The 14209-nt window shown below is 38.3% G+C and overlaps 1 protein-coding gene across 1 annotated transcript in view; it reads left to right on the forward strand.

Annotated features, from left to right (window-relative positions):
• The window catches only part of PCDH15 (protocadherin related 15), a 532120-nt gene that overhangs the window by 215127 nt on the left and 302784 nt on the right, over window positions 1–14209 (forward strand). The window contains exon 8 of the mRNA XM_032231542.1: window positions 5148–5318. Within this exon, the coding sequence (XP_032087433.1) occupies window positions 5148–5318 (171 nt within the window). The remainder of the gene's footprint in view (window positions 1–5147; window positions 5319–14209) is intronic.

Raw genomic sequence — 14209 nt, forward strand, 5'->3', positions numbered from 1 at the left:
ACATATTTCAGGCCTCCAAATGATGAGATGGCATGTACATGCTTGAAAAATAAGCCAAATGCTTTTGTTGCAACACTGTCTTGCATATATTATTTCACTGGCGCAGCAATGTTTTGATTCCATAAAAGTTTATACATAACCTGCATACGTACCTATCCTTTTTCAGTAAACATTATAGAAAGCACAAAAAGAAAATAATAAACAGTAAGCCAAATATAGAAGGCACATGAAATGAGGAAGATAAGTTAACGTCTAGTCAAAACTATTCTATATCAATACTATCCCTATTCTTCTCCATAATTTTCTACCATTGCAAACTATCTTTGCTTGGACCAAGTCAATACAATGTTGTTGTTTTTTAAAAAAATAATCACCTTCTCAATGTATTGTTTGTGAGGATTTCATCAATTTCATGCAATTGTTTTTACTTTCTCACACACCCATAAATAACCCAAATGACATCTATTCATAGATTTGACAATATATTCTTATCCTCTCGTTCATAATAAAAACCTCCTTCACATCACTGCATGCATTCCTGAACTGCACAGAAAGTAAGAACCACCCATTACATCTACCGCTTTTTCTTATTGATATACAAGAGGCCTGTTTTATTTATTTAATTTGTGGTCTTTACCATTTATTCATTTTACATTCCAATGTGTAAGCTTTTATACGACATGGCACCATAGATATTGAATTCTGCCCATCATGGTTTTAGTCAGTGGAGGCTTTTAAATAACGCATTTTAGTAGCTAGAGATGGCACAGAATAGTGGAAAACGAAATACCATGTTTTTCAGAGTATAAGACACACCAAGGTTTTGAAGAGGCAAATTTTAAAAAAAGTTTTTGCACTCTGCAGACCTCCAAAAACGGCCAGGTTTTTTGCAAAAACGGGCCTGTTTTTTTTTCTTCAAAAAAAGGCATGAATAGCCTTTAGGAGGCTTGTAGAGTGTTCCTGGGGGTTGGGAGGGGCAAAAATGATTAAAAAAAAGTTCGTTTTTCATGAAAATGAGCTCGTTTTTTGTCCCCCCCAAAAAAGGCATGCATAGCCTTTAAGAAGCTTATAGAGTGCTCCTCGGGGCCTGCGGTGCAAAACTGAGCAAAAAATGGACCGTTTTTCACTCATTTCTGCCCTCCCCAGCCCCCAGGAGCACTCTACAAGCCTCCTAAAAACTATGCATGGCGATTTTGGTGAAGGGGGCAGAGCTTGGGGAGGCAAAAAATGCTGTATTCAGTGTATAAGATGCACCCAGATTTTCAGCCTCTTTTTTGAAGGAAAAAGGTACATCTTATATTCCTTATATGTGCAAGTTAAGACCTTTTATCTAGTTTTTAATCATAGTTATCTGCACCCCACTAGAAAGTGTTGGCAGTATATTGAGACATACTCAGGATACCAGGAAAATACATACATACATACATACATACATACATACATACATACATGCATACACACACACACACACACACACATGATAGCATGCACATTATTCTCATATAAATGGTAATAATAATTTTGTGTAGTGCTAACTTAATGTCAAGCTTAATGTATTAAGCTTTGATGTAGAAACGTTGGGAGACATTTTATCTAATTAGGTCAGGTTGCATATCTTGTTTATAAAAAAAACAATTTATACACATTATATAATAAAATAAATTACTTTACTTATTACTTATTACTTATTGATCCAGACCAGCAACACAAGTACATGAAGTGCAGGTTTAGAATAAGTAACTGTAGATGATAGGTAAATCCACAATAATAATAGGTAAATAATAGGTAAATCCACAATAATCATTACACAGTATAGCAAAACTATGGAATCAGTTAATAATTGCATTATATCAAGTCTTAAACTCGTCTTAGTTCCAGAAAAATAACATTTCCCCCCAAAATCAAATGTTTAGTCCTGAATATTCAAGCAGAGCTAATATATATTCCCTTGGTCTCTGAATTGCACAGATTTCCTACAAGGTACTTAAACTGCAGAAAAAGTTGATCCAACTTTGCAGAATTCCTACTCTCACATTTGTTAATAGAGATGAATTACCAAAAGATAGATTTTTTGCTGAATATTCTGGAGACATAAGGAGCAATTCAACAGTGGAACATATGATGAGTAACAACTGGACAACATCTATGAAGCATACCTTAATTAAAATACCTGCATTGACAGCAGTTAGAATTGATGGTCTAAATCAGAATTGGGGAACAATGCCCCCTTTATTACTTCAACTCCCAGAATTCCTGAGCCAGCTTTTGTAAATGGAGTATCGAGGCTCAGATCCTCTGCTGCCGCATTTCTGCTGCAGAAATGAGAATGATCTCAATAGTTCCTTCTAAGATTATAATTAGAATTCACATACCTCAAACTCAGCCCTTCCTCTTCTCCCCTTCACTAGATATGACACAGGAAGGGAAGGGAATGAGATGGGAAAAGAGTGAGTGCTAACGGAGGATGAGGTGTGATCAGAATATTACTGATTGGAATCATGATTGGCTCCTGCCGGACCTGAATATGTACTGCTATTTCTAGTTCTGTCCATACTTTCCAATTAATTTGCAATGGTACTCTCATTTCCTGCTTTTAACCTATCTAAGCTTGTGTGTTGCTGCTGCTTAATTGCCTTCCATCCAGCTTCTTATTGCTTGTCAGATTCTTGCGCCCCTGGGGAATTTCATTTATCAAATACCCGATCCCACTCGGAGTCAGCCATTCCATCTGAGTATAGCGGAGTTGGAAATTTTAGACTCTAAAGGAGAATATTTGTAGCTCAGGGCTGAAATGAGGGGTCATTGGTGCCCTCTGAGCTTTCTTGGTTTCTTGCAAACATTTTATTATCCTAACTAGGTAATATCATCAAACTAAACATTTGTTTTTAATTTTCAACTGATTCAAGAGAAACTGACAGAATGTAGGAATGGTACACGTGGATGTCTTCCATTAATCTGATCGCCCCTCTTCAATTGTTCAATTAGCAAGGATGAAGCTGTATCTGTCATTCCAAAATACTTTATAACTGTTTATAACAATACAAGTAATAATATTTCACTACAGTTCTTTATCATAAGACTAAAAACAGAAACAGCACTCAAATTTCAAATTAAGAAACTGCGCAGTCTGACAATCTTTCTACAATCTTGAGTAAGGTTGGCGTACCATATGTGTTGGTTTGAGTTCATTTTTCCTGCAGAGCACGTAATCTTTTCTGTTTGAAAAGCAACAGAATTGACTAATGTTTCTTCCAGAAAGCAGAATAGATGGAGTGTGTTTATCAGGGCTGACTGATAAATGATTCAATAATTAAAACTATAGAAAGTTTTGTAGAAAGAAAGGGGATTAACTTTCCTTGTAGTTCTGTGAAGAAAACAATACTTATTTTCCCCAAATTTACAAAAAAGAAAGTTTAATCACAAAAGTTTTTTTTTAATTTTTTCCTCAAATATTTCAGGGGAGAGGGAAAACCCCTTTTCATTTTGCAAGTTGTGTTTTGCACATGGTAAATTTCTTTGCTGTTGGATAATTAGCTTTATTTCTCAGAGTTATTACAGAATCACTAAAAGCTAGATTCTGCATTCAAGATTCTCCGAGACACATTTGTATATTTTTGCTTGATGTCAGCTAACATCTCACATAAACTATTCAAGGAGTTGAATAACTTGAAATACCAGGAAAGGAGAAAGAGGCTTAATGGGAAAATATAGAGAAGACATCAATAAATATATAATGAGAGAGGTAGAAACAGACATACTGTACACCTAAAATAATGGGGAAAGGATATGTATGATATCATAGAGAAGAAAATTAGTGACATGAAAAAATAAAAACAAATTGAACTTTCCACCTGATTTTAAAAAAGAAAGTAAACCTTCCAGCACCAGGGTACCTGCGAGACCACCTACTGCCACCGGTAGCCTCCCACCGTCCAGTGCGATCCCACAGAGTTGGCTTCCTCAGGATGCCGTCGGCCAGACAGTGTCGGCTAGCGACCCCAGGAGGAGAGCCTTCTCTGTGGGAGCCCCTTCCCTCTGGAATGAGCTGCCCCCCCGGAGCTTCATATAATCCCCGATCTCCGGTCCTTCCGACGCGCCCTAAAAAGTTGGCTTTTCCAGCAAGCCAGCCTGGCCTGAACAAAACAAAATAAATTATTGATCATTGTTAATTTTAATTCGAATTTTTTAAAAAAATGTTATTGTCAATTCTAATTGGGTTTGTTTGGGATATTCTATTTAATTTTTTTAAACTTTTGTATTATGTGTTTCTTTTAATGTTGTACGCTGCCCTGAATCCTTGGGAGAAAGGCGGCATATAAATCTAATAAACCAAACCAAACCAAACCAAGATCCTATTGCTATCTGGAGTCTGGTAGTTCATTACTTCTATCCACATAATTTTTCAAGGACATCATAGGATTCAGACTGAAATTGCATGTTATGAAATGATAAATATTTTTTACAGGTTGTCCTCAACTTATGACCACAATTGAGTCTCAAATTCCTATTTATCCAATCAATTGTTAAGTGAATTTTGCCTCCTTTTGTGACCTTTCTTGCCACAGTTGTTAGATGAATCATTGTTAAGCGGATCATGAAGTCATTAAGTGAATCTGACTTCCCTCATTGAATTTGCTTTTTGGAAGCAGGCTGGGGAGGCTACAAATTGTGATCGCATGACTCCAAGGCAGTGCAACTGTCATAATTACATGCCAGTTGCCCAGCCCTTGAATTTTGATCATGTGACCACGGGGATGCAGAAACAGTCCTAAGGGTGAAAAGCAGTCATGAGCCGCAGTAGCGCAGTGGTTTAACGAGTGCTACTTCTACTGACTGCCAGCTCCCTGCAATTTGGTAGTTCAAATATCACTAGGCTCAAGGTTGACTCAGCCTTCCATCCTTCCGAGGTGGGCAAAATAAAGACCCAAATTGTTGGGGGCAATGTGCTGATTCTGTAAACCACATAAAGAGAGCTGGAAAGCACATTAAGTGCTATTGCTATATGTCACTTTTTTCAGTGGCATTGTAACTTTGAATGCTCAGTAAACGAATGGTTGTAAGCCAAGGACTACCTGTAATGAAAGACATCATTCTTCTTCCTGGAGGAATTGCAAGAATGGTCTTTAAACATTCTCTTTTCTACACAGGATCGAGCTCAAAATCTTGTGGAACGAAGAACAAGCACGACGACTCTCACTGTTGATGTCCTTGATGGGGATGACCTTGGACCAATGTTCCTTCCATGTATATTAGTTTTTAACACTCGGGACTGCCGGCCACTCACTTATCAAGCTAGTTTGCCAGAACTCACTGACCCTGTAAGTACAAGGCTGTTAATTGAATTCATTCATTCTGCATCTGTATTTAGTCACCACTAATTGTGCAGCACAAGCTTACAATCAGCAGACTCAACAGAGGCCAGCCGTATATCCTGCTATGTCAGAGACAGTCTCGGTTTTTGCAGCTACATGCAAATTGCAAAGCCTGATTTATCAGACCCTTGAGTGGATTCTTGTCAGGCTTCACACCCAGACTGGCAGTAAATCATATGCCTCCAGACACTTAACCCTTAATCCAACTCTTAGCTAGACTTGGCAGAAATCTCCAAGGTATGACTTGGCTAAATTGATATCTTTATTGCTCCAAAGAATGGAACCTCAATCATAACACTTGATTATTCACCTTACTACCAAAAAAAATCTCTGAAACTTTATAAATCCATACTCTAGGTCATGAGTGTCAAACTCGCCGCTTCCCGTTGCCATCACATATAGTTTTTCCCATTTGTGGAACTAGGATGGGTGTGCCTTCTTCTGACACATCCAGCCCATGGGTCACCAGTTTGACACCCCTGCTCCAGATTATAAAACTCCTGCTTATCTAAATTGACTGGTCACTTGATGGCTTGGAGGTGATGCAATGGTATGTGAAAAAGACCTTGGGAGATGGATAAAGAGATGCTAACTGATGATCAGATAAGAGAGAGTGTAGCCCACAGCTGAATAATGGGCAGAGCAAGAAGGTCAGAAGACGCCTTCCCTAGTTTCTGAGGCTGTAAATGAAACAGAGAGAGAAATGTACTTTCAGACTTGTGAGATTAAGTCAGTGTAAATTTAAATGAAATAGAATTAGATGTTTCATCATGTTATCTATCTGGTTTGCCTATAAGACTGACAGGTGATTGAAATATATTCAATAACAGCTTTCACTAGGCTGGGTGTTGCTGATTTTTGCCTCTCAATCTTTAGTAGTGATTTCTTAAGCCCATATAGCTAACATGTTTATTATGTAAATATTACATAGATATAAAATCCTAAGTATTTATTAGTCAGATACTTCCCTATAACCCATCATTCTACTCAACTCCTGCTCAGCCTTTGTCTTAACTTTATAGGTTTTTAGTATTTACTGAATTATCAAAATATTCATTAGCTAACAACCTCAGATTTTGTTTACGTGTTTTTCCCCAAAATAAGGAAAATGAGATTAAGTAAAATATATATCATGAACATAAATAAATCTTTGTAGACATGGGAAAAATATAATAATTTATAAGCATCCTCATGTCATATTTTTATTTGCTTAATTTCTCTTTTACAATGTACATTGACCTTTCCATTTATAAGATTTTGTTGTATAAATATTCTTTCCAATTAAGAAATAATATCACTCTGAATTGATCAAAAATATTTCTTAAATTTCAGAGTATTTAGAGTATTTTTGTAGTGTAATACTACAAAAGTGTAATGCTACAGTTGATTTTAACATCAAATTTAAAAGGAAAACTACATGGAGAATGCAATCATTTCTTTTCAGAAACATTAAAGTAGCAATAGATTTGCAACATGATAAAAAGAATCAGACAGAGTGTATTATATTTACCTTTAGGTCAATTAAGAGAGTTGGTGCATATGGAAAGCACTCATCACCATTACCACCTTCACTGCCTGCTGGTCAACTCATTGAGTACCTTGCAGCATTTTGTTTGTGTTATAGCCCTAGAAATAATTTATTGAATCTGTTGTTGCTATAATATAAATCATCCCCAAAGTACCCATCCTAATAAGCCCAATCGGGCTTTTGAGCGTATGTGCTAAAATAAGCCCTCCCCCGAAAATAAGCCCTCCCCCGAAAATAAGCCCTCCCCAAAATAAGCCCTCCCCAAAAATTCTAAATGAATATCATAGTAAGACATAATTGCATAGTTTAAAATCACAAAGACATATGGAGTTTCATTTGTTTAAGAAATAAAGTATACACACATTCCAGATGTGATGGAATGCCAACAGATCTTGCCAGTTTCCAAGTGGGTAGAAAGACAATTAAAAGAAGGGAACAAGACTATAAGAGAGTCTGGAATCCAGGGAACAAATAAACATGAGAACCGAATTTCACCTTAATTACATCAGGTATAAGTTGTATGGAGGGTTGCTTTGTTAGGTTTTGAAGCTTGTTACATTACCCTTGCTAGCAATAAAAATATCTCCCGGAATCTAAGTCGTTCTTGTTCTCCAAGTTTTTCAGCCTTGGAAGTGTTGGCATTATGGAAAGGTCAAAGGCTAATTATAATAAATTGTTTCTGATATTATTTCCAATTTCATAATTGCTCTTTATTATGGAGAGTTAGCAAATCTATTTCTTATTTTGTTAGCTCTTGTTGTCTTCTCTGCTGATTACCCTAAGTCAACAGTAAGAAATGTTGATAATCATGCTTTCTAGTGTACAAAGTTGTTAAATAAGCTTGAAATTAGACTCTGATTAGCCAGGTCTAAGCAAATCGCCTGGGGCACAGTCTTGTGGTGTTATTTGGCCTAGGTTTAATTCTGTTACTGCTGATAAAATGAACAAGTTCCTCCAAACTATACTTTCACCAACCCATCTGCTAAAGGCTGCCTACTGCCTAGGAGATGACTTCTGGATTGGTCTATATGAAGGGTGCCAAACTCAAGGCCCAGGGGGCGGATCCGGCCCGCGGGGTGCTTAGATCTGGCCCGTGGGGCTGCCATAGAAACAGCAAAGGACCAACCTCCAGTTCCTCTGCCAGCAAAAATGGCTTTCTCGGGCTCTGTTTTCAGCCACGACGGCCTCCTACCACCCTCTGCCAGCGAAAACGGAGCTTGGAGGGGAGACATGTGCGGCTCAAAATGGAGCTTGGGAGCCCATTTTCTCTAGAAGAGCACTCAGACCATCACAGACACCCCCGACATGAGTGACGTCAAGCTGGCCACGCCTATTCTGCCCATGGCCAACTTGGTCCCCAAGGACAAACACAACCCTGATGCGGTCCTCAATTGTTGAAGCCCGAGTAAGTCCTCGGACTTACGAATGACAGCTCGGCAACAGCCAGGCGCGCCTTAACCAATCAGGCGCGACCTGCAAGTTGCCGGGCTGTCATACGCCGGCTATTGGTCCTTCCGTCTGACAGCTCTATATAAAAAGCTGTCAGACGGAGGAAGGGTGCCGGTCTACTTCTGTTCTTCGTTCGTTCTTGCCTGAAATAAACGTTGTTCACTTACGGTTACCTCAGACGCCTCCGACTGGTTCTTTCCGCGGTTCTAACATCAATGAAATCGAATTTGACACCGCTGGTCTATATGATAGTGTCTGTGGAGATTTTCAGTCATCCAGGTCATGTTTTTCTCAAAGGTGGTTTTTCAAATGACTATGTTTTATTTTCCTCTTGAGGAAGAAGTAATTTTGCTTCTTACCCAAGAAGCTTCATCAGCTTCTTGGCTATAAGTGTTTTACCACACAAACTGTATCTTCTTTGAGATGGATGACAATAACATAGTCATCATTGTCACCGAGTGTACAAAACCTGGATTTGGAATATCTAAAATGAAGGTTCAAGGTTTTGATTGTCAGCCCAAGTACATCTTTTTCATGTGTAATTATAGAATGCCCATATGCCAAATTCTTTGTGTTCCTTTACGAATATTGAAATGGTGGCTGCCTTTGCTAGCAGGTCTTACAACTGATATCTTTAATCTTCTCCGGATTTATAGGGCTTGGCGCTTAAAGGTTGACAAGATGTGCAATAGGGATTTTACTGATATAGCTGTCCTCATCTGCAAGAGTAATTCTTGCAGATCCTTTCAGTGCAATGTTCTACACGCAGCAAGTATAATAGGAAATTGTGCATAGGATTGTAGTGTTGGTTATGTGCAGATTGTCCATTGGCACTTGTTTCAGGCTATGCACATTTAAAAGAAATTATCGATATGCCAATTCCTACTCTTATGAAATATATGTTCTGTAAACAGTTAATGTTATGCAACTAGTGCAATTTGTAATTGTCATGCTGTAGTTTACTCTGGTTTTGTAATTTTTTAAGCATGAGTACATTCGGTCAATTGTATGTGCACATATACCCACACTCAGAAGAACTGAGCAAACCAACTATTTACTCCAAACTTTTTAGATTGAAAAGGTACAATAAATAGTTGGATCACTCTTCCATTAATTCCATGCTGATACATTTACTGTACATTTATTTTATTTAGCGTATGGCATCTACAGAATTCATGCAGTCACTGATATACAACACTAAGAAAACACGTTATACATACAAACACAAATATCAGAGGGTATGGATAATACAGTAAACAAGATAAAATATTAAATCGGGGCTAAACCATGATAAAATGGCCACAATACAGCACCATGGAATCACAATAAGATAGATGTTATAGATCAAGATCTAAGGAAGCTACCCATCTAACTGCTTCTGGTGACATCTGCTGTACAGTCAACATGTTGGTACAAAATTTATGGCACATGGGCATAGAGTAACACATTATGAAGGTTGAACAAAAAGTAACATCTCTAACATTGCAAACCATTAGCACCAAATGCTCAGATATGTTCCTTACTATCTGTTATTTCATCTCAGTTGGTAGGAAGAAAAGGTTATGTTGCTATTTTTCACGAAATGAGAGCTACTACTCATCGCTGCACTTGAAGCAACATGCTATGGTTGAAATTTGAATGCGAAAGGAATCCTTCCAATTGAAATCGACTGTCAAATGCAGGCCATTTCTGGTGATGACTGTGTTGCTTTGACTACTGTGTGTATCAATTGTGTGTGTGTGTGTGTGTGTGTGTGTGTGTGTGTTTGTGTGTAAGTAAGTAAGTAAGTAAGTAAGTAAGTAAGTAAAGATGGTGAAGTGCTGATCTGTGTGGATGTCCTTTGACAGCAATTTAAGAGCTTCACACAAGAAACATTAACGAACTTGATTAAGGGCAATTGGTGGATCACTCAAAGGAAATTGACGTCAAGCATGGCAAAAACCTGTCAGTCAAAACATGAAGGTGTGTGCAAGATAGGTTTTCTCACATGTTGATGGCGGACATGAAAGCATCCAAAATTGGCATTTGCCAGCAACTGTTGTCACATTGCCACAGCCAATGACACATGGCTCATTAGTCTAACCCAGAAAAGAAGCCTCGTCTATGGAAAGTCATCACAAAGCTTTGCCAGTTTAAAAAAGAATGAAAACCCAGGCTTTGACAGGAAATACAAAGGAGGCTTTTTACATGGAATTCTTCAAATCTGGCGCTACTGTCAACTCAGAGCATTTTATTGCAACATTCAAACAACAGTAGAGCAGGGATCAGAAGCAGAACATTATTCCATACCATCAAACCTTGATTCCATGCAACTCCTACCTTTTCCCCAAATTCAGGGAATACCCTGTGGGCATAGATGTGTTAGATTCAAATGAAGAGGTGGCAAGGGCTGTCAGCATCTGGTTAAAGAGCCAGTTTGCAGAGTTGTTTCGTGACAGCTTTGAGAATTTGTTATCAAGACTAGGATCAAATTTTAAAAGAAAATCTGGATCCAGGGCAGAAATGTGAATTGAGGAAGCATCTAAGACACCAGTCTTTCTAGGTCTCGTGAAGATAAATGGAAGGAGGGGAGAACCACATTCAAACTGGCAGGATTTGGATACTGTAACTTTATAATAAAAGTAGTATTATCATTCATAACTCTGGTTTCCTAAAATAATCTACTTTAAAGGGCCGATAAGGAAATACATTGCTTCCTATTCGATCCTAGTAGATACTCTAAATCAAAGCTGTGAACTCGCGGCCCATAGGCCAGATGCGTCACGCACTGGCCACACCCACACCTAGTTTAGCGAAGGAGGGAAAGTCACGATACATCATGTGACTCCGCCATGATGACGCAAGTTTGACACGCCTGTTCTAAGTAAACACAATGTATTCATGGTAAGAAATTCTAACAGAAATTCCCAGGACTTTGAGACATTATCTCTGTGTTACTCTAGACTATTTCTGCCGCTGTTTTTGTAAACTGAAATGCAATAAGCCACATTGTACTCAGGTCAATTGACCCTGTAAACATCTCTGTGTGTCTCACAACTCTGAAACACTTAAGGTTTGAAAGAATCCTTTTGCACTTAAGGTTTGTGGCTACTTGCCTCCTGCTGGATCCTGTGATAATCCTTTAATGATAGCCTTAGAACAGCAATAGACACATGGAGAGGCAAAAGGGATTTCACTTTTTCTAACCTCCCATAGATTCAAAATATGGTTTTTGATTGTGGTAATGAAGAAACTCTTCAGTTAATGCAGATTTGGAGATGAGAACAAAGAGTGCATTGCCATGAAGAATAGCTACTTCGATAAGCTTTAAAAATTGCACTTCTGAAATGGTTATTTTTTCTTATTAGTCCCAAATGGGAAACACCACAGATTAGGCCTCCTCCGAGTTCCATCCGCCAGTCAGTGCCGACTGGCAACTACGCGGAGGAGAGCCTTTTCAGTAGTAGCTCCGACCCTTTGGAACAATCTCCCCGTGGAGATTCGTACCCTCACCACCCTCCAGACCTTCCGCACAGCCCTCAAGATCTGGCTATCCCGTCAGGCCTGGGGTTAAAGATTATAATCTGTCCCCACCCGAATGATGAATGAATGTTGCTTTTTATTTATAATTATGTGTTGTTCTCTTTTAACTGTCATTGTGTATATTCCCTCCCTATATGTTGTAAGCCGCCCTGAGTCCCCCTAGGGAAAAGGGCGGCCTATAAATAAATTTAAACTCAAACTCAAACTCAAATATTTTCATATTGTTGCTCCTTTGACTTTGATGCACATCAGAGGTGGGTTCCTACCAGTTCGCACCTATTCGGTAGAACCGGTTCATCAAATCTACCGAACCGGTTAGAAGAGGTTCCACCAGTGGACCCGGAAAGCAGGCCACACCTACAGAAGAGGTTCCAAAAATTTTTGAAACCCACCACTGGCAAGGATCTTGTAGCTTGACAGCTTTAAGACTTGCATGCTTCAATGCCAGAGTTTCTGAATAGCTACTTGGACCGACCTAAGTAATAATTCATAATTTCATATCCGGTCACATGGGTGGCAAACCACGCCCACAAAGGAGGCCACACCCACAGAGTAGGTTCCAACAATTTTTGAAACCCACCACTGATGCACATTAACAAGTAACTGTATATGAGGTTATCAGGACCACACGGTGATATAGTTGGGACATACCTGAAGCATATTTTGGCTTCTTAATAAAAAAAAGCTGCATTGTTACTGCCCTGCATGCATCTAATATCCTTTCCCCCTTGAAATATACTGTATGTTTGAAACTAGAAAAGCTTCACTGAAACCAAAATAAATCTCAAGACAATAACTTCTACTCTAATCATCTTTAACTGTTTCAAAAGGACAAGATCAAGTAAAGCAACGTGTGTGTGTGTGAGAGAGAGTGAGAGTGAGTGAGTGAGAGAGAGAGAGAGATGGTAAAACATAGGTATTTGTTTTTAGACACAACTGCTGAGTTATGCAGCTACATGTTAATCAATCTTTTCACTGCATGGAAAATCATTATGAAGTTGCAAATTGCAAAGTCTTCTCGGATCTCTGTAGTTACAGATCAAGATTTTATTAGAGCTTCACTTTTCATAAAAGTCTTCGCTTTTTGTAAAGGATTTCATAGTTCCTTTACAGCAGCAGTTCAAATGTTTGGCAGTCCTTTCTGCTCTGTAAAAGTCTTTTTGTCTCTCCTTCCCTGAGAGATAATCACATTTTAATCTCAGTAACATGTTACAAACATGATAGTATCCAAATACCTCTGGCACCAAACCTTCAGTCTTTCTACCCAAAGATTATAAACTGCATTTGCTATATAGGACATAGTCCTGCCCTTGTATTTTGCAAGCATTTGTGCAGTTGTGTGCATTCTATCTTCTGGTAGGACATATCAAGCCATCGTATTCCTACTCAGAATTGTGCAATATTTAGCATTGCTGGCTGTGACTGACATCTAATAGGACCCTTATACCTTTGGAACTTCTAGGTCCAAAGCCTTGTATTACAATATGTTGGAGCACCAATGAGATGATTTGTTTGGATTGACATTTTATTTTTGGGCTTTCTTTTATTGTTGTTGTTGTTGATTAGATTTTGTTTAATTTTCTGTAAGTTCCCAAGAGTCCGTTTAGTTTAGTTGGGCAGCCGTACAAATGTTTAAAATAAATAAATTGGCCTTTCTATTTCTTATCACTGCTGCTATAGTCTTTGATTATACTTTGAAAAATATATTATCAATGAGGAACAATCTTGATTGGACACAAATGGGGGTTTCAGGTCAAAGGCGGATATGAAATTGGCAAGATGTTAACGGATCCATTGCGGTATAACACTTGTATCTGGCACCAAGATTTCCTTATCCTTTCTGTCTTATGTTAGATATTGATTTGTGTGTTTGCATTGCTGTCTCCACTCCCTTCTGAATCCACCTTTTATTTGGTGCCAGTTCCTTTTGTTTAATTCTAAGAAATAGGAAGCTCATTATCCCTTTCTTGTCATTTTAAGATTTTGCTATGCTCTCCATAGCAACAAAGCATTGGGGCAGATGATAATGATGTAGAAAGACAAGATTATGTCTCAGATATAGAAGATAAAGATAACACTCTGGGTCAATTTATCTATACCTTTTTAATGAGTTCTTTTGAACCCAAAGTTTAAGTTATTCAAGTACAGTATTTAGAAGTGCACAGCAATCCGATCCTTTCAGAGTGTTTCTTCAAAATGGAGCCCAGATGTACAGTATTTCATCAGACATTATTCAGGAGAATGCTAAATTTAAGAACTTGAAAGAGATATTACTTATTTTTTTATTACATTTGTAAGGTTGATCAATTCTGCGGTGACCCCCAAGTAGAATACAGTA

This window comes from Thamnophis elegans, chromosome 15 (assembly GCF_009769535.1).
Source record: "Thamnophis elegans isolate rThaEle1 chromosome 15, rThaEle1.pri, whole genome shotgun sequence".
Taxonomy (NCBI): Eukaryota; Metazoa; Chordata; class Lepidosauria; order Squamata; family Colubridae; genus Thamnophis; species Thamnophis elegans.